General features: G+C 43.4%; 1 protein-coding gene across 9 annotated transcripts in view; it reads right to left on the bottom strand.

Annotated features, from left to right (window-relative positions):
* Positions 1-20,495, bottom strand: part of USP54 (ubiquitin specific peptidase 54) — a 479,705-nt gene that overhangs the window by 327,189 nt on the left and 132,021 nt on the right. For 7 of the 9 annotated variants that reach the window (XM_030203404.1, XM_030203402.1, XM_030203407.1 and 4 more), the window contains 5 exons: positions 11,076-11,147; positions 6,761-6,850; positions 1,573-1,739; positions 1,124-1,217; positions 337-595 (listed from right to left, as the gene is read on the bottom strand). In XM_030203404.1, the coding sequence (XP_030059264.1) occupies positions 337-483 (147 nt within the window). In that variant the 5' untranslated portion in view covers positions 484-595; positions 1,124-1,217; positions 1,573-1,739; positions 6,761-6,850; positions 11,076-11,147. The remainder of the gene's footprint in view (positions 1-336; positions 596-1,123; positions 1,218-1,572; positions 1,740-6,760; positions 6,851-11,075; positions 11,148-20,495) is intronic. The other 2 variants (XM_030203406.1, XM_030203403.1) reach the window with 2 other exon arrangements.

The following is a 20,495-nucleotide window of genomic DNA, read 5'->3' as shown; positions in this document are numbered from 1 at the left end:
ACAAGAGATTCTGGAAGACTATGAATTTGGCTTATGTAGACATTTTTAAAACATATTCAACCCATAGCATAAAATATCAACATTTTTGCAGTTTTTAGGTTCTCACAGTGTTATGACTCCATATTAGCCAAGGACTCACTCTCCAAAGAAGTATTAATTACAGGTGTCTAATCAAACCACGTAGTCTAGGGGACTATATAGTTTTACAAACAGATATTTTGTCCTCATGAACTGTTACCTATCTATATATCTCCTGAAAGTCAAAAGCACACATTGTGAAGGAGGAATTCTAAACATATTACTGACAGAAACAGAGATAAAAGTCAATTTCCTTACCTGCAGTGCACTGTTAAGAAAGCAACTGTTCTGCCCTGGTTCATTGATGAGGCCTTTACTGGGTGCTATGGAGGTTGTACTGCGAGGTATCAACATCCCCTGCACACCACCTCGTCCCACTGAAAAATAATTTCTCTTCCAAGACATCTTCACATTCCGTTTCACAAGCAGAGAAGCTGATTTTCAGGGAATAATCTTTCACAGCAGGTGCCTTTGCAGATAAGAATAATGCAGTGACCCCTCTGCACTTGGATCAATCCTTATTAAATAAAAAAAAATCAGAACAAAAATATTTTATTTTTGGACAAATGTAGAACAGGAGCTAAAAGTATAAGTTTAAATCCAAATAAGAATGGAGAGATTAGATTATAATTAATCTAATGCAACAAAACTGCATTATTAAAAACACATTAGGAAGTGCAAAAAGGAATGAATCCAATCTTTACAAATATAACTGAACTTCCATCTCATTCTTCAAATAAAACAGCTACTCTAGCATAACGAAAAGCTTCCAGTTCCAGTAGGCAAGGAGATAATTTCACTGTTTAAGTACAGCAGAACCTAAAAGCTGCAAAAAGGTGGTCTTCTAAATCCTTTTGTCATCTTCCAGCAGTGACTCAAGGAATCCAAACAGCGAGAGAGCACATAAACAGAAACAATGCCAAAAGAAAACTTTCCAAACAACAGCACCTCTGCTTAATTCCTTTAGTTTAACTGCTGAACAGTAATGAAAGGCAAGCTTAAGAGGTTCATGCAGGTTGCTCCAAGACTTTTCTGAAAAATATACCTAATATAAAAACTTTTTGAGAATTCTGGATGATCCTTCACAGAGCTGCTACCTCTTCTTTCTGCTGAACTGAATTCCCAATTGTGCTAGAAACCTTTATGAAAAAAAAAAAAAGTTTGCGTCACGTAATTACTGTGCTGCTTGTTTTGTGGTGTTCTGCCAAGACCTGCATGCTTCACCTCCCACTGTAAACACCGGGCACAGAAAAACAAAAAGGAAGGGAAAAGATGGGGAAATAAGCATGTGACTATGTATGCAAGATTTAAGCAAAATTATATTAACATTTATATAGGAATGTAATTTTTCTTTAGCTAATGTGAAAAACTTTATTCTTTATATAAATAGAATTTTGAATTTCTTGTTAATCTAGTTAGACTTCTCTTTTGTATGAATTTATATTATGTATAACAACAACATAAAATAGGGAAGGGTTGGGATAGAAGTTATACCATTTTTTTGCTCAGTCACTGGAGAATGAAGCACCCATTAATTTTTTGGCTTCAGTCATTGTCATCATCTGCCATTCAAGCACTTTTCTCATTCAACAGATGCTGCTTATTTGGAAGAAAAAAATGCATAATCCAGCAAGACTCATCTTCCAAAAGATCTCAGTATCCTAGGAAAAGTACACAAAAAAAAGGAGAAAGAAAAGTATGGAATATATTAACGGCCTAGGGCAGTGATAGCGAACCTTTCAGAGACCGAATGCCCAAACAGCAACCCAAAATCTAATTATTTATTGCAAAGTGCCAACAGGGCAATTTAACCTGAATAACAGGTGCCGGTACTCATTATGGATGGGGTCACCACATATGACTCCACCCCTATGATAACCACACCCCTTACACCAGCCATGGCGCATATAAACAGACATCATTGAAAATATTATACTAGTATTGGAGAAAAAAATATGATTTTTTTTTTCATTATAAATCATTTCTGTAAGCTGTTACAGCTCCAGTAAACCCAGTGCAAAATAAGACAGCAGATGTAAGTTCTCAAATTGGACATATTCCAAACACTAAAATGAAAATAAAATGACTTTTTCTACCTTTGTTGTCTGGTGATTTTGTTTTTCTATCCATATTGGTCCTAGTCTCTGATTCTGCTGCTCTCTATCTGTTCTCTTAACTCCGTTTCCAGGGCTTCCTTTCCATTTATTTCTTTACTTTCCTCCTTTCTTCTTCATTTCTTGCCCTCCATCCATGTCCAGCAACCCTCCTCTCCCCTCCAGTCACCCATGTCCAGCCACCCTCCTCTCCCCTCCAGCCACCCATGTCCAGCCACCCTCCTCTCCCCCCTGCCCTCCCCTCCAGCCACCCTCCTCTCACCCTGCCCTCCCCTTCAGCCACCCATGTCCAGCCACCCTCCTTGCCCCCCTGCCCTCCCAGCACCAGGCAGGCCTCCCTCCCAGCATCAGGCCTCCCTCCCTCCCACCCAGCACCCAGCATCAGGCAGGCCTCCCTCCCACTCAGCACCAGCCCTCCCTCCCACCGAGCACCAGGTCCCCCCCCCCCTCCAAAATTTAAAAGGCATCCCTGGTCGGGGTTAAGGCAGCGTCGGCAGCGAAAAGTGTGTTGTTTGCTCGGCGCGCCTTCGGCCTTCCCGTCTGTCTCTCAAGCTCTGGTCCCACCCTTGCGGAAACAGGCAATGAGGGCAGGACCAGAGCTTGAGAGACAGAAGGGAAGGCCAAAGGCGCGCCGAGCAAACAACACACTTTTCGCTGCCGCTGCGGACGCCACCTTAACCCCGACCAGGTATGCCTTTTAAATTTCGGAGGAGGGGGGCCCTGATGCTTGGAGGGACGGCGGGCGGGCGGGCGGCCTGGTGCTCGGTGGGAGGGCAGGCGGCCTGGTGCTTGGTTGGAGGGGGGCAGGCGGACCAGCGATGGCGCGCGTGCCAACAGAGAGGGCTCTGCGTGCCATAGGTTTGCCATCACTGGCCTAGGGGCCCTGTTTACTAAGCTGTGTTATAGGTGCGTTAGCGTTTTTAACACGTTAACCATATACATGCATTAACCGTGTACGTGCCTACAATATTCCTATAGGCGCCTGCACGGCTAGTGCGTGCTCTAATTGTGGTCTCGTTAAAAACGCTAACGCAGCTTAGTAAACAGGGCCCTAGATTACTTGTCAAGTAAAAACCATTAAGATAATGCTTTTCAAGTAACCTGATACAGTAGTTCTGGTAAGGAGTGGCAGAAACATTTACCAAAACAGATCAAAATAAATGCAATGAAACATGTCTTCAATACAGGAAACTGTATTTGTATATAACAAATGCCCAGACTACAAAAATCTCTTTTTGAGTTCAGTTTCTTGGGATAAAGTATATGGTTCCGATACATACTTCTTCCATCTCCATAGAAAAGCTAGCAAGGACTATATTTTTCTTAAAGGTACAGTAATGACTTCACAATGGAATTTTCATTTGACAGAGGATTATTTTGGGACACGCAGAGGTACTACTCATCACCTAGCACAACAGCATACAGGACACCATTCCTTACCCTCGAACTTGAATGATTCTAACTGGACTATTCTGACTGTACAATACTGTTCACACCACATTGCTTCTAATATGTAAACTGCTTTCTACTAAGCTAATTGTAAGCCACAGGTTGGAAAATGTGAGGTATAAATGCAATAAATAAATAAATAAATAATAAGGTTGCCATTTTAGTAAAGAAAAGTGAGTGGAATCATGAGTGATGTAATGGTCTCAGCCTGTTTACGGGGGCCCTTTTACAAAGCTGCAGTAAAAAGTGGACTGCGCTAGTTTTGGCATGTGAAATCAGCACGTGCAGGGCCATTTTTTACGGCAGCAGGATAAAGGCTTTTTTTTTTTAATGGGGCAGTAAATGGCTATTTGCTAATATAAAAATTAGTGCGTGGCTATTTACTGCCTGAGCCTTTACCATCACCTACATAGAAGGCAGTAAATGCTCACACACTACTCGTGTGGTGATCAGGCAGCTTGCAGCAATGTGGCCACGCTACCGATAACTGCCGGGAACGCCCCCTGCAGCAGAAAATAGAAAATTATTTTCTACTGTGGGAAACCGTGCGCATCAACTTCATAAACTACCACGGGGTGCCCACAGTACCCCAGCAGTAGGGTCGATTTGGCGCACGGTAGACCTACTAAGGCTTAATAAAAGGGCCTCTATTGGGCTCATTTTCAAAAGAGAAGGGCGCCCATCTTTCGACACAAATTGGGAGATGGGCGTCTTTCTCCCAGGGTCACCCAAATCGGAATAATCGAAAGCCAATTTTGGGCGCCCTCAACTGCTTTCCGTCGCAGGGACGACCACGGGGGCGTGTCGGAAGCATAACAAAGGCGGGACTGAGGCATGCTTAACACATGGGCGTCCTCGGCCGATAATGGAAAGAAGAAGGGCGTCCCTGATGAGCAATTGGACAACTTTACTTGGTCCATTTTTTCTTGCGACCAAGCCTCAAAAAGGTGCCCGAACTGACCAGATGACCATCAGAGGGAATCAGGGATGACCTCCCCTTACTCCCCCAGTGGTCACTAACCCCTACTACCACCCTAAAAAAATAAACTTTTAAAATATTTTTTGACAGCCTCAAATGTCATACCCAGCTCCATGACGGCAGTATGCAGGTCCCTGGAGCAGTTTAGTGGGTGCAGTGCACTTCAGGCAGGTGGACCCAGGCCCATCCCACCCCCACCTGTTACACTTGTGGTGGTAAATGTGAGCCCTTCAAAACCCACTGTACCCACATCTAGGTGTCCTTCACCCCTTAGGGCTATGGTAGTGTTGTACAGTTGTGGGGAGTGGATTTTGGGGGCTCAGCACACAAGGTAAGGGAGCTATGTACCTGGGAGCAATTTCTGAAGTCCACTGCAGTGCCCCCTAGGGTGCCTGGTTGGTGTCTGGCATGTCATGGGGATCAGTGCACTACGAATGCTGGCTCCTCCCACAACCAAAGGGCTTGCATTTGGTCGTTTCTAAGATGGGCGTCCTCGGTTTCCATTATTGCCGAAAACCGGGGACGACCATCTCTAAGGTTGACCTAAATGTTGAGATTTGGGCATCCCCAACCGTATTATCAAAACGAAAGATGGACGCCCATCTTGTTTTGATAATACGGGTTTCCACGCCCCTTCGCCGGGACATCCTGCAAGGATGTCCTCAGGAAAATTTGGGCGCCCCGTTCAATTATGCCCCTCCACGTGCACTAAATCACAGAAATTACTCACAATTTTATTTAATATACCTGCTATGCCAATAACAAATCAAAATGGTTCACATGTATAACACGTTGGAAGAACTCAAACTCGCCTGGGACCTTATGTATTAAATTATCACCTAACAAAATGAAGGTAGAGGACAGCAGAATAATACATTCAATACACTGAATCTATACCTGCTGGAAAAGGATCTATTATGCATTTTTATGTTGATAGTGGCTATCATAACCTGCCAAAGAATATCAGTCTTAATAGTTGAGAAAAAAAGACCTCAGTCTACACTTTCACTCAAGCTCTTTGAGAATCATGTATCTGAGCTGCAAATGTATAATCACTGGTCAAAAAAAAACCTAGTCTCTCATATGCTGCATGTTTCAAATGACTGTTTTTTTAAAATGTTCCTTTAAGTTATTGAAGAACAAAATAGTGTGGTAACCACATTAACCCATAAAGGCACTGAATATAAATAAAACAAAACCAAAAAAGGAAGATAAAATTATACCTTTTTTTGTTGGACTAATGTACTACATTTGTTGACCAGCTTTCGAAGGGAATACCTTCTTCTTCCAGTCTGACCCAAAGAAGCAGGTATTGCCTTTGAAAGCTAGTCAAAAAATGTAATACAGTAGTCCTATAAAACAAGATGATATCATCTTTTTTGTTTTGTTTTATTTGTATTTATTACCTGAAAATAAATGGACATTGGAAATAATATGTGGGATCTTCTGGATGAATCCAGATAATTTGGGTTGACGAGTAGCGTCCCTACATTGATAACTAGTATAATCAATTTTCGGAAAAGCCAGTTTGGAAGTTGAGAGAAGAGTATTTTTGACCAATTATAAATGTACAGGCCAGAAACAAGACTGCTAAAGGACGTGAGTGAAAGTATTGACTGAGATCTTTTTTTTCTCCACTATTAAGACTGATATTGTTTGGCGGGTTCGGATAGGATAGCCACTAACACAAAAATATATAAGTGATCTAACATATTAACCCATGATGATAGTGTTCCTTTTTGTAAAATCTACTTACAGGATACAAATGAACTCCTGGCTCATCTACATTTGCAGCTAAAATTTCACACAGATGTAGCAATGCGCAGAATATTTACAAAAATCAGTTGAAGCCTGTTTTATAAAGGCACATAGGCATCCTTCTTGGACTCACCTAAGCGCCCAGTTATAAAATTACCCTCAACATACCATCATCAATGAGCAGCAACTGACTGTGTAGAACTGATTCATATCCTCAATACCCTGCTTCACACGATACAAGCTCACTCACAGGCTGAGGACTGTAGGGATATTTACTGAATCCTACATGCTGCCTTTGATCGCTGATCTCCCTCTATAATCAATTCACCTCTGAAAACAAAGGTGCCCTTTTATTTTATCTGACAATGCAGATTTAACTTACTGTTAAACGACTTGCAGTAGTCTCAGCACTGTTCTAATATCTAGGTAACTTCTGGAAAGTAGAAATGGCTTTCTGCATTCTCATCAGTAGCTAAAATCATGACAGATAAAACAAAGCATATTACCTGCATAATATTCTAGGTAGTAATAGCATAGAACAGAAGCTGACATTAAAAATGGCCATATCACAGTAAAATACAAAAGAATGCATGCACAGAAATGGTGGAGGGGGTACAGGTTAAACAGAAATTCTTAAAAAGTAATGCAAAGTTATTAATTTCAAGGCTAGTAACAGAGATTAAAAGAGAGCTACAAAATATGGAGACTGCTTTAAATCTTTCTCCAGGGTCAGTCCCTCCAAATCTATTTGTTTTGCACATAAAAGGACAGAAATGAATCTCATCTGTAAGCCTGAATATACTGGGTACAACTTCGGTCTTTCAAATTATATAGATAACTAGAAAAAAGGCCCATTTCTGAACACAATGAAACGGGCGCTAGCAAGGTTTTCCTCAGAGTGTGTATGTTTCAGAGAGTGTGTGTGAGAGTGACTGTGTGAGAGAGAGAGAGTGAATGTGCGAGTGTATGTGTGTGTGACAGAGAGAGAGAGAGAGACTAGGTGCGAGTGTGTCTATGAGAGAGTGTGTGTGTGAGAATGAGAGTGTGTGCCATGGGCCCCCCTCCCTCCGAGTTCCAGGGTCGTCCCCTCCCTCCTTCCGAGTTCCTGGGTTGTTCCCCCCCCCCCGTCCGAATTCAAGGGTCGTCCCCCTCCCTTCCCTCCGAGTTGCAGGGTGGCCCCCCCTCCGAGTTGCAGGGTCACCCTCCCTCCCTCCCTCCGAGTTCCAGGGTCTCGTCCCTCCCTCCCTCCGAGTTCCAGGGTCGCCCTGCCCCTCCCACCCCTTCCCCGCTCCCTCCCCCCTAGTTTCAGGGTCTCCCTCCCAGTTCTAGGGTCGTCATCCCTCCCTTCCAGTTCCAGCCGCACTCGCTCCAAGTTTTTAAAATCATCTTCAAGGAAAGCAGCGTTTAAAGAAGTGCACCCTCGGTCCTTCTCTCTGTGTTAGCTCTGGTCCCACCCTCATTGCGGAAACAGGAAATGAGGGCGGGACCAGAGCTAACAGAGAGAGAAGGGCCAAGCCTGCACGCCTGGTGGCGGCGACTTGGGGGGGCGTGGCGTTGTGTCAAGGGCGGCAGGAGCGGGGCCTCATGCGGTTGGCCAGTGCTGCGGCTGACGTTCCCAGAACTACGTGACGTTCAGTAGCTTTACAGCAGAGCAGCGCACGAATGCCTCAGCCAGACAGCCACACAGTCAGCTTCAGAACGTTGGCGGTGCATTTTATTAGATAGGATACTCTTCTTAGTACTTGCATTATGCCAAAGAGCTTCCTTTTATGGCTGCTAAGTTTTAATATATACAGATAACATATAAAGATGAGAAGAGAATGAAAGTTTCTTTTAATCAGGTAGTGGCACCCACGACAGTTGGGCCTATTTCTATCACACTTTCTTGAATTGATTCTCTTAGTATCTAATAAAATCCGTCTCTTACTACGTATTTGCAAAATCATTGGTTAGTACTGATACTTCTATTGGTAGTAGTATTCTCTTATTTTTCTCCTTTACTACTTCGATTCACCAGTATCTTATTTTTATTGGCTGCAAAAAATTGTGATCACGTCGTCTTTATTCTTTGTAATTCAGTCAGGGTTGAGACCTTAATATTCTCTGGTACTACAATGTTATGGGGGGCAATTCTATAACAGAGTGCCACAATTTAGTTGCCTAGATGCAGCCCACTGAGTGCTAATTCTATAATGGCAGCTGAATGTGTAAGTTGTGTGTGTAAAAGTTGGTCCTGCCCATGTTCCTCCCCTGTGAACACCCCCTTGGATTTATGAACCAAGCGAGTTGCACTTGTCATTTACAGAATAGAAATGAGCACACAGCACTTATGTGTGCAAGTGTACACTTACCTACATAATTGCTAGTATTTTATAAATTTAAGTGTGCAAATGATACTTAAATTTAGTTGCCAAGTTATAGAATGTGGGGGTTAGTGTTTACAATGGATATGCCATTTCACATTACTGTAAAGTAATAAGGCCAATATGCTGAATATTGCAGTCAGCCATGAACAGGGAGAATATGTCCAATGCAGCTTCCTTACTGCACAACTTCAACAATCATAGCCTTAATAAAATATTCTTTGGAGCCAGGATGTTACATATAAACTTTTCTTCCTTACCTCTGGCTGTTCAGGTTGAAACCTGGATTGCCACCTTACATTCCACTCTGTATAAAGCCACATCCAAACACATCTGCATTAGCAAAATAAAGCAGTCCCACCCCTGGTATCATCCTGGTCTTAAACATTTGACAAGACAACTTTGACAGGCAGAAAGGTCTGGCATAAGATTCCATCTGCTTTTAATCATAATATCTTTCAAGACATGTTTTGAATTCACAAACCAGCATTAATCTGGCCAAGAAATGATCTCCCTCTGGTGTTCTACAAAGTGAATGGAACCCCATACGTATCTCCAGTCTTCTTAAACACCTTACTAACAAGGGTTCATCCTCTCCACTTGCTCAGTTTTCTACAGAGGATTATGCCCTTAGCTTTTCTGAGAAAATCAACAAGCTTGGGGAAAGCTATCCTTCTTCAGAAACACCATCATTACTCTCACCTTCAGACCCTGATCCAAACCCAAATTACTTTCCCCCTGTCTCCTTCTTGCAATTTGATTCCCCTTCCTTGTTTTATTGGTTAACAAACCAATAACATCCCTATGAACCTCATCTCATAAAGGTCCACTACCCCCGCCTGTCTCTTGTTACACTTTCTGGATCCATTCTTGCCTTTTCCTCATTCCATGGTTACAAGCAGCCTGGTATCTGGTATGTTTCCCTATGAGTGAAAGCAAGCTCTGATACATCCCCACCCTAAGGTGGGTTGTTCAACCATCTCTAACTTCTGGCCCATTTTTAATCTCCCATTTGTATCCAAGGTGGCTGAAAAACTTGTCACTGTACAACTCACAAATTACCTAGATGAAACTAATGCTCCACCCCCACCCCATTCCCCATCAAACTGGTTTCCATACTCATCACTCAACTGAACATACTCTTCTTGGACTCACTAACTACATCAAGCTGATCGTAGATCTTGACAGAAATATTCTCCTGGTCTCCCTTCACTTATCTGCTGCTTTCAGTCTGGTTATTCACTCTATACTCCTCCAAAGAGTCGATTTACGCAACTCTGGAACTGCCTTTTCTTGGTTTAAATCATCTGTCTCTAACAGGACGTTCTTGCTTCACTGGTACCAAGGTTCGTACACAGCCAAATCCCTTGTTTCAGGTACCCTCAAGGATCCATTCTGGGACTGATTCTCTTAAACACTTTCCTCATACTACTTATATAGTTTATTCAATCACTTGGTTTCATGTTTTTCATTTATGCTGACGATATTCAAATTCTTTTTCCCTTTCAACCTCATTCCCCTTGAACTATGACTGCTATATCTGGACAAGAGTGCTGATTGATTGTACAAGAATGAAGCAAAGCTCAATACAACCAAGTCTAATGCCATTATTTTCCTTCACATACATCCGGTGCCCGACCTTTTGGGTTTTTTCCCTTTTCCCTACACTTCTGTTCTGTTTTACTATAATCCTGTCTACTGTTCCATTTCTTGTGTTGCCTGTCATGTTCTACTCCATATCCCTTGTTTCACCCCATATTGATTTGCAAACCACGTAGATGCACTGTTTTGATTTGCGGTATATCAAACTTGAAACTTAAAATGTATTACACAGGGCTATTTGTAAGCTATTTACATAAACTGGCCTGCTTTTAATTGTTCTACTTTTAGCAGGGTTTTAAGAAAGCATTCCCCAGGGCATATTTAAGTAACAGGAGGAAAATAATACCAGCGCATGGCATTTTTACACATACATGTCCTCTACCACACATACAAATTAGTACATGCAAAGTACATAGCTCTATGTTGCTTCTCTTCAAAAATTAGTATGATGTACATTGGCTTGGTATTAATGATGACCTCAGCACACAAGATCTAGCATCTCACATCCTGGCCCTTTCAAGTCTAAACTCTTCACCAAATTCAAGACACCTGAGGATAACTAAACTTCAACATCAGAAAGATATACCACTTTTTGTAAGAGAAGGCTTAGAGGGAAGGGGGGGTCAATTAAGCATTAGCACCCATAACATTCTGATGCTTGGTGTCCCCTTCCCCTGCATGCCCACCTCAAACTACACCTAGTGGATCACCTCGGGAAAACTTTTCACCTACCTTCAAACTTTGCAGAAGGACCAAGGTAACTGTACAGTCATGCAGGAAAATAGGAAACTTCAAAGACAGATTCTGTTAAAAACAAATAAATTAGGATGCATGAACTATGGTACAAGGCAACAGACTCTGGGTATTTCTGATATTATATCCACTTTATGCAAAATACTGTTTGTAATAAAATCATGACATTGAAATAGGACAGCTCATGGTTAGACGAAAATGCTAAAAGTTCAAGTTGTGAAGTCTATGCCGAAGTACAGAGATCACAGCCCTTTTTTATTACTATTGACAAAACAAGCCTATTAATACAAGAATGAAATAGAAAAACTGGATTAACCTGTCCATTGTTCCTTGTGTGACTACTTGAGTGCCTCATTACATGGTTACTGTTCTTATGAATACACTAAAAAACCAAACACAACCTAAGAATCATAAAAACAAAATAAGTTAATATGAAACAGCAACACCACAGGAGGGTGGAACTCAGATACAGAGCCTGATGTAATTTATTTGAAGTAAATAAATCATTGTAAATATTACTCATTACATGGCAAAGAGATACTCATGTACTCAGGATAGGAGACACTCCTCTGAAGATCAGCTTCTAAAAGGCAGCCTTCTTATGTGTGGAGGTATTTGTTTTGACAAGGGAGTTTAGAAAGCACAGACAAGTAGGAAATTCATACAAAGCATGGATCATGGAATCTTTTCCAGTCTGTGTGTTTGTAGTCTCTATGTTTATTTGACCCAGAGAGAAGGGGCAGAGAAGTTCTCAAACACTGCGCTGGGTTGGGAAGAATAATGAGATAAAACCACGTGATATCTAAACATTAGATGTACAGATTTCAAAGGGTCTGTTTTACAGTCAAAACACATGGTGTCACTCTTTGTTATGATAGAACTTGGGTGAAAACATTCTAGGATTAATTATAGAATAGGTATGTAGGGTCAAGGAACTGTGATTTGGTGCCTCAGCTAACACTGTCTCCAGTTTAACCAACCTTAACTCTGCTAACACTATGGCCAAGAGATTCTTGCAGTGTCCTCCAAGACATTGAGATTTACTGGAGTCAGCGAAATTCAGGTCCCACTTGCATGGACTTCTTCACATTCTATGCACGCTAATCAGTAGCGCCGCTTTGTAAAAGGTGCTCTTAGATACTCGAACAGTAATGAGGGTATTATAGTACATACATATTTTATTGTAATATTCTTACATTTAATTTTCCACCCTCATGATAGAATTGCTTGATTTGTTAAAATTCAAGTTTGTTAGAAAGCTTGATATGCCACCCAGGAGAAAACTATCAGAGTGGTTTACAATGCAAAATTACTAACAATAAAAGATGGAGATAGGAAAGAGAACAGCAGGTACAGAAGAAGAGGGGGAAAAAAACCAAGAGGGTCAGACAGGTAGGGAGAACATCATTAAGAAACTGTATAAATACAAAAAAGTAAGAATTATCTGCTTAATAATATATTGGTATTAATACTAAGGGCCCTATTTACTAAGGCACGCTAGCGGTTTTAGCGTGCGCTAATACTAGAGACACTCATATATTCCTATGGGTGTTATCTAGCATTGGAGCGCACTAAAACTGAAAGTGTGCCTACATTACGGCTTACTAAACAGGGCCCTGAATTTCCTGTTTAGATTTTTCTTAACTTTTTTCCAGGTTTCCTTGATGGGGCTTGAAATTGTACTTATAATTTATGGTTTTGGGCATATTTGTGAAAACTGTATATTAAATTTTCTATTATTATTAATAAAAATGTGCATTTTAAAAATTATGACTGTCTGACAAGAGATTTAATATCAAATCTGGCCATGTGGAAAGGCCTAACCCTCACAAGCAGCAACCATTCAGATGTATTTATTTATTTACTGTTTGTTTGTATCCCACATTTTCAAAACTAATGAAGGCACAATGTGGCTTACAGCAAAATTAGGACAAATTACAAATTGTGAAAATACAGTTAAAGTTCACAAGGATAGACAAGGGGAGCGGTAGCTAACAATGGGGAACTAAGCAGGATGGAGGAGTGCAGTGGGAATATTAATCAGCAGAGGAACAAGGGAGTATGTTTTAACAAAGAAGTAAGTTTTCAGCAATTGTTTGACGAAGATGTGGTCCACTTGTGTTTTGAGATGCAGCGGAAGAACATTCCAGTATTTAGGGCTCCAGTAGCGGAAGGAAGAGGTGAAATCGGCTTATATTTGACGCCCTTGCAGTTCGGGAAGTGTAGTTGGAGATATGACCGTGCTGCAGGCTTGGCACTCCTTGGTGGAAGATCAATCAAGTTGAGCATATAGTCCGGAGCAAGGCCATAGATGATTTTGTGGGTTAAGCAGCAGATTTTAATGATAATACGTTCCTTTACAGGTAGCCAATGTAGGTTGTAGCGCAGAGGCTGAGCATGCGCCAATCGCTGTTTCCCCAGAATCAGTCTTGCAGCTGTGTTCTGGACTGTCTGGAACTTTCTCAATAAAGTGACCTTGCAGCCGGCATAAATCCCGCTGCAATAATCTAGGTGGGAGAGGACTAACCAATGCACAAGTGTATGGAATAGCTCTCTGGTAAGGAAATATCTTATGCGCCTGAGCCTCCACATAGCATTAAACATTCTTTTGGAGACCAAATGCACGTGATTATCTAACTGTAGGTGCATGTCCAGATTCACACCTAAAAGCCGTAGACTGTTGGAAATTGGAAGAACATAGTACTTAACGGGAAGCGTTGTATCGGTTATTTTGTGATGGGGGGATAAGAGTATGAGACATTAGAGTTTTGTCCTTGTTTAGTTTAAACCGAAACACCTGAGCCCAGTGTTCAATAGCGGAGAAGCTAGCTTCAATGAGATTTCCAATTTCAGATAAGGTGGTATGAAAGAGGATGTAGATTGTAATATCGTCAGCATAGATGAATGGATTTAGGTCTAATTTTGCTAGAGCTGAGGCCAATGGCATTAGCATGATATTAAATAATGTTGGTGAAAGGGGTGAGCCTTGGGGTACCCCGCAAGAGGCATTCCATAGAGCAGAAGTAGCAGAATTCACTGTGACCTGGTAAGTTCTTGTGGTCAAGAAGCCCTTGAACCAGTGTAAAACAGACCCTCCTACGCCGAGTGAGTCTAACAGATGAAGTAGTAGGTCTTGGTCCACCATGTCGAAGGTGCTTGACATGTCGAATTGAAGCAATAGTACCTTCTGTCCAATGGATAGTTCTCGTTTGAAATTAGATAAGAGGGTGACTAGAACTGTCTCTGTGCTATACTGAGCACAGAAACCTGCCTGCGAGTGGTGAAGGATATCAAAGTCAGACAGGAAATCATTGAGCTGAACGTTAACCATACTCTCCATTAACTTGATAACCAATGGTATGGAAGGCACTGGGCGGTAATTTGAGATAATTTAATCTTAGGGTTCTTTGGAATGGGTGTGAGGAGAATATTACCATGTTCTTGTGGGAAAGTTCCAGAGCTTAACATATGGTTTAGGTAGCAAGTCAATTCTTCAACAAAGCATTTCGGGGCGACTTTTAAAAGATGGTTCAGACAAACATCCAGTCTACAGTACTTGTTGGAGAACTTTTGTAAAGCATTTCATATGCTATCAATTGACAATGTAGTAAATTTATAACAAATCGGAGAAACTTTTTCTTCACTCAATGTGTAATTAAACTCTGGAATTCATTACCAGAGAATGTGGTAAAGGCGGTTAGCTTAGCGGAGTTTAAAAAACGTTTGGACGGCTTCCTAAAGGAAAAGTCCATATACCATTATTAAATGGACTTGGGGAAAATTCCCTATTTCTGGGATAAGCGGTATAAAATGTTTTGTACTTTTTTGGGATCTTGCCAGGTATCTGTGAGTTGGAAACAGGATGCTGGGCTTGATGGACCTTTGGTCTGTCCCAGTATGGTAACACTTATGTACTTATGTATGAAATCAGAACTGAGGATTTCTGAAACATCTATTGACCAAACCACCCACAATTCAAAACAGGAAAAGAGCTTGTGCAAAGAAATAAATCAGCTGATGAGATAAAGGTTTTAATTGATAATGTCTTGCTAGCTCTCAAGCTAAATTCATCCATATTATCTGTGCAGGAATCTGTGATCACTTAGAAAAAGACAAAAATTCCGGACAGCTGAAGAAGTAAAAATTATACATCTGAATTCATTGAAAGCATAAATAGCATAAATAGCATTCTTAAATTATTTAAAGTATTCAAAGCAATTTGGTAATCATCTCTCCACGCACTCATTGACGATGAAAATACACATATATTTCTCTTTCCAAAATGTTGATTTCATATATTAAATTTAGGAAAGCTTGTGATCATATACGTTTGCTGGAATTAGTAGCTTGTGATAGTGCTGCCAATAGTTTCAGCAATTAAACAGCTTTACTGCGATAATGATTTTGATATTAAGAGACTAGTGATGTTTACATCAGATGGTGCATCTGTGATGCTTGGAAAACATAACTGAGTAGCAGGAATTTTGTGCCATTCCTCATCTGATAGAGCAACAGTGTTTGGCACACCGTGAGATTTAGACATTGATGATGCCTGGTAACAGATTGTGTTTATAAGAGATATTGACACGCTTATATGTACCATCTACACAACTTTTTGCTGACCTAATATTAGAAAGGTGAAGTTTAATTGAATTGCTAAGGTGACAGAATATGAAACCATTTCATTTAAATCAGTGAACGAGGTCAGGTGGCTATCTAGGCGTTTGGCATTTTGCTGTTAGTGCTTTAATCAAGAACTATGCTATATCGGTAGAATAGTGCAGAGAATAAGTTGATAAAGAATGACACAAGTGTATAAATACTGCTTTTGATACATTAAAGCAGAATATTGTGTAGCATTGGTCTTCCTTAATGTTCTAAGTGATTCTGCAGAACTCTTCAAGAAGTTCCTTGACAGTAGTGGAAACATTTCAGTTTACGAAAGCAAAAACTGAAAACTAAGGTCACAGTATCTTGGAGAAAAGGTTTGTTTAAAAGAAGCTCTACTAGAATTGTGGAATTTTTTCAGTGCTCCTGTTATGATAGCTTCCATTTTTCAGTTTAAGCAGGCATGCAATCATATGAATAAAAAATTTCCATACCATGATTTGCAAGAATGGTGTGTGCTTCATAAAGACTGCTTTGCTACTCTGTACAATATGGATAATTTTACCTTTGGACATCAACAGCTTACTAGAACATAAGAGTACCCAAAATGGGTCAGACCAATGGTCCATCTAGCCCAACATCCTGTTTCCAACAGTGGTCAAGCCAAGTCACAAGTACCTGGTAGAAACCCAAATCGTGGCAACATTCCATGTTACAAATCCCAGGGGAAGCAGTTGCTTCCCTAGCAAGGCTTATTTTCGAAAGAGAAGGGCGCCCATCTTTCGACACAAATCGGGAGATGGGCGTCCTTCTCTCAGGGTCACCCATATCGGCATAATCAAAAGTCGATTATGGGCGCTCTCAACTGCTTTCCGTCACGGGAACAACCAAAGTTCACGGGGGCGTGTCGGAAGCATAGCAAAGGCGGGACTGGGGCGTGCTTAACACATGAGTGTCCTCGGCCGATAATGGAAAAAAGAAGGGCGTCCTTGACAAGCACTTGGCCGACTTTACTTGGTCCATGTTTTCTTGCGACCAAGTCTCAAAAAGGTGCCCGAACTGACCAGATGACCACCGGAGGGAATTGGGGATGACCTCCCCTTATTCCCCCAGTGGTCACTAACCCCTCCCACCCTTAAAAAAAACAAAAAAAAAAACTTTAAAATATTTTTTGCCAGCCTCAAATGTCATACCCAGCTCCCTGACAGCAGTATGCAGGTCCCTGGAGCAGTTTTAGTGCATGCAGTGCACTTCAGGCAGGCGGACCAAGGGCCATTCCCCCCTACCTGTTACACTTGTGGTGGTAAATGTGAGCCCTTCAAAACCCACCACAAACCCACTGTACCCACATCTAGGTGCCCCCCTTCACCCATTAGGGCTATGGTAGTGTTGTACAGTTATGGGTGGGGGTTTTTGGGGGGATCAGCACACAAGGTAAGGGAGCTATGCACCTGGGAGCAATTTCTGAAGTCCACTACAGTGCCCTCTAGGGTGCCCGGTTGGTGTCCTGGCATGTCAGGGGGGCCACTGCACTACGAATGCTGGCTCCTCCCACGACCAAGTGGCTTGGATTTGGTCGTTTGAGATGGGCCCCCTCAGTTTCCATTATCGCTGAAAACCAGGGACGACCATCTCTACAGTCGACCTAAATGTTAAGATTTGGGCGTCCCCGGCCATATTATCGAAACGAAAGATGGATGCCCATCTTGTTTCGATAAAGCGAAGTTACTTACCTGAAGCAGGTATTCTCCGAGGACAGCAGGTTGATTGTTCTCACTGATGGGTGACATCCAACGGCAGCCCCAGGATCGGAGATTTTCCTAGCAACAAAGTTTGCTAGCCCTCGCACGCACCGCGCATGCGTGACCGTCTTCCCACCCATAGTGCGAGCATGCTCCTCAGTCAAGTAGAAAGCAAAGACAAGGGAAGACACAACTCCAAAGGGGAGGAGGGCAGGTTTGTGAGAACAATCAGCCTGCTGTCCTCGGAGAATACCTGCTACAGGTAAGTAACTTCGCTTTCTCCGCGGACAAGCAGGCTGCTTGTTCTCACTGATGGGGTATCCCTAGCCCCCAGGCTCACTCAAAACAAGAATTATTGGTCAATTGGGCCTCGCAACTAACTGAAAGTGCAGCCTGGAACAGAATAAAAATGGGCCTAGGGGGCTGGAGTTGGATTCTAAACCCCAAACACATTCTGCAGCACCGACTGCCCAAACTGACTGTCGCATCGGGTATCTTGCTGCAGGCAGTAATGAGATGTGAATGTGTGGACAGATGACCACGTCGCAGCCTTGCAAATCTCTTCAATAGTGGCTGACTTCAAGTGGGCCACTGACGCTGCCATGGCTCGAACACTATGAGCCATAACATGACCCTCAAGAGTCAGCCCAGCTTGGGCGTAAGTGAAGGAAATGCAATCTGCTAGCCAATTGGAGATGCTGCGTTTCCCTACAGCCACTCTCCTTCTGTTAGGGTCAAAAGAAACAAACATTTGGGCGGACTGCTTGAAGGGGCTTGTCCGCTCCACATAGAAGGCCAATGCTCTCTTGCAGTCCAATGTGTGCAACTGACGTTCAGCAGGGCGGGTATGTGGGCAAGACAATTGACTGGTTAAGATGGAACTCCGACACCACCTTTGGCAAGAACTTAGGGTGAGTGCGGAGGACTACTCTGTTGTGATGAAATTTAGTATAAGGCGCTTGAGCTACCAAGGCTTGAAGCTCACTTACTCTACGAGCTGAAGTAACAGCAACCAAGAAAATGACCTTCCAGGTCAAGTATTTCACAGTGGCTCAAAAGGAGGTTTCATCAGCTGGGTGAGAATGACACTGAGATCCCATGACACTGTAGGAGGCTTGATAGGGGGCTTTGACAAACGCAAACCTCTCATGAAGCGAACAACTAAAGGCTGTCCCGAGATAGGCTTACCCTCTACACGATAATGATAAGCACTAACTGCACTAAGGTGAACCCTTACAGAGTTGGTCTTGAGACCAGACTCGGACAAGTGCAGAAGGTATTCAAGCAGGGTCTGTGTAGGACAAGAACGAGGATCTAGGTCCTTACTGTCACACCAGATGGCAAACCTCTTCCATTTGAAAGAATAACACCTCTTCGTGGAATCTTTTCTGGAAGCAAGACTCGGGAGACACCCTCCGACAGACCCAAGGAGGCAAAGTCTACGCTCTCAACATCCAGTCCGTGAGATTCAGGGACTGGAGGCTAGGGTGCAGGAGCGCCCCCTCGTTCTGAGTAATGAGGGTCAGAAAGCACTCCAATCTCCATGGTTCTTCAGAGGACAACTCCAGACGAAGAGGGAACCAGATCTGACACGGCCAAAAGGGAGCGATCAGAACCATGGTGCCACGATCCTGCTTGGGAGAATACGCATACAGGAGGCCCTTCCCCAATAAAGGAGAAAGGCATCTGACGCTAGTCTGCCGTGGGCCTGAAGTCTGGAACAGCGACGTCGACGGGGAGTCAACTTGGGTGGCAGCGGAGGCCGATGCCACAAGCAATACGGCGTCGCAGTCCTCACCACGGGTGGGGAGCCAACCACCGCATCTCTCGACAGTACCGGCGGCGCAAGCACCGGCGGTACCAGAACAGATGGTCGCACCAGCCCTTCCAGAATCCCTGGAAGAATGGCTCGGAGGCGCTCATCTAGAGCGTCTGTCGAGCAAGGCAGTGGGGCCAGTAGAGGCGACGAAGTCTGCCTGGGGCGGGGAGGCGGTACCAGGCTGTCTGGAAAAGAGTGCATCGACACCTCCTGTATGGAGGGTGAGCAGTCCTCCCGGCGTCGATGCTTCACGGGTGCTGAATCCTTCGGCGCCCCGGAGCTCTCGGTACCGTGACGGGAAGGCGACCGATGACGGTGCTTCTTCGCCTTCGCTCGGAGCACGTCACCAGTACCTCCCGGTACCGACGAGGAAGACGTGGAAGCCACTAGTCTCCTCTGGGCCGGGTCCGAAAGAGGTCGGTCCCGGGGGGGCCTCTATCGCAGGAACCCTCGAGGCAGGTGGAGACCCACTCGATGGCTCACTGCTACCAGCGTGGGAGGATCTCTGGACAGCCATCACCTGCGCTCCCGACGTCGATGCACTCTCCAATGCCGACGATACTGTCGATGACCTCAGTACCGCTGGCACTGTCGAAGTACCGGACAGGGCTCTGAACAGGAGGTTCCACTGAGCCGCTCTCGCCACCTGGGTCCTCTTCTTAAGTTGAGGACACAAAGTGCAGGCATTGGGACAATGACCAGCCCACAAACACTGAAGACATGAAACATGCGGATCAGTGAGCGAGATCGTCCGATTGCACTGCGTGCACTTTTTGAAGCCACTGGCAGGCTTCGAGGATATGAGCGGAAAAATCGTGCCGGCGAAGTCAAAACTCGCGATGATGCCGAAAAAAGGCACCAAAACCAAGGAAAAACCCGTACGGGCAGCCAAAATGGCCACCCCCGACAATGAAAGGAAACTTATAAGAAAAACTAAAAAATATAGGAAAAGTTCTTTTTTCTTTTTTTAAAAACGCGAACAAACCTGCTCAGAAAAATCCGAAGAGCGGCGAAAACGCTGTGAGGGCTCTCTCTGGGGCACAAAACAGCCATCCTGAGCCACGGATTAAAAGAGACTGAGGAGCACGCTCGTGCTACGGGCAGGAAGACGGTCGTGCAAGTGATCGCATGAGGGCTAGCAAACTTCGTTGCTAGGAAGATCGCCGATCCTGGGGCTGCCGTTGGACATCACCCATCAGTGAGAACAAGCAGCCTGCCTTGTCCTCGGAG

This window comes from Microcaecilia unicolor, chromosome 5 (genome assembly GCF_901765095.1).
Source record: "Microcaecilia unicolor chromosome 5, aMicUni1.1, whole genome shotgun sequence".
NCBI classification, from domain to species: Eukaryota; Metazoa; Chordata; class Amphibia; order Gymnophiona; family Siphonopidae; genus Microcaecilia; species Microcaecilia unicolor.
Note: the sequence above shows the minus strand (reverse complement) of the source record. Positions and strands in the feature narration are given on the sequence as shown.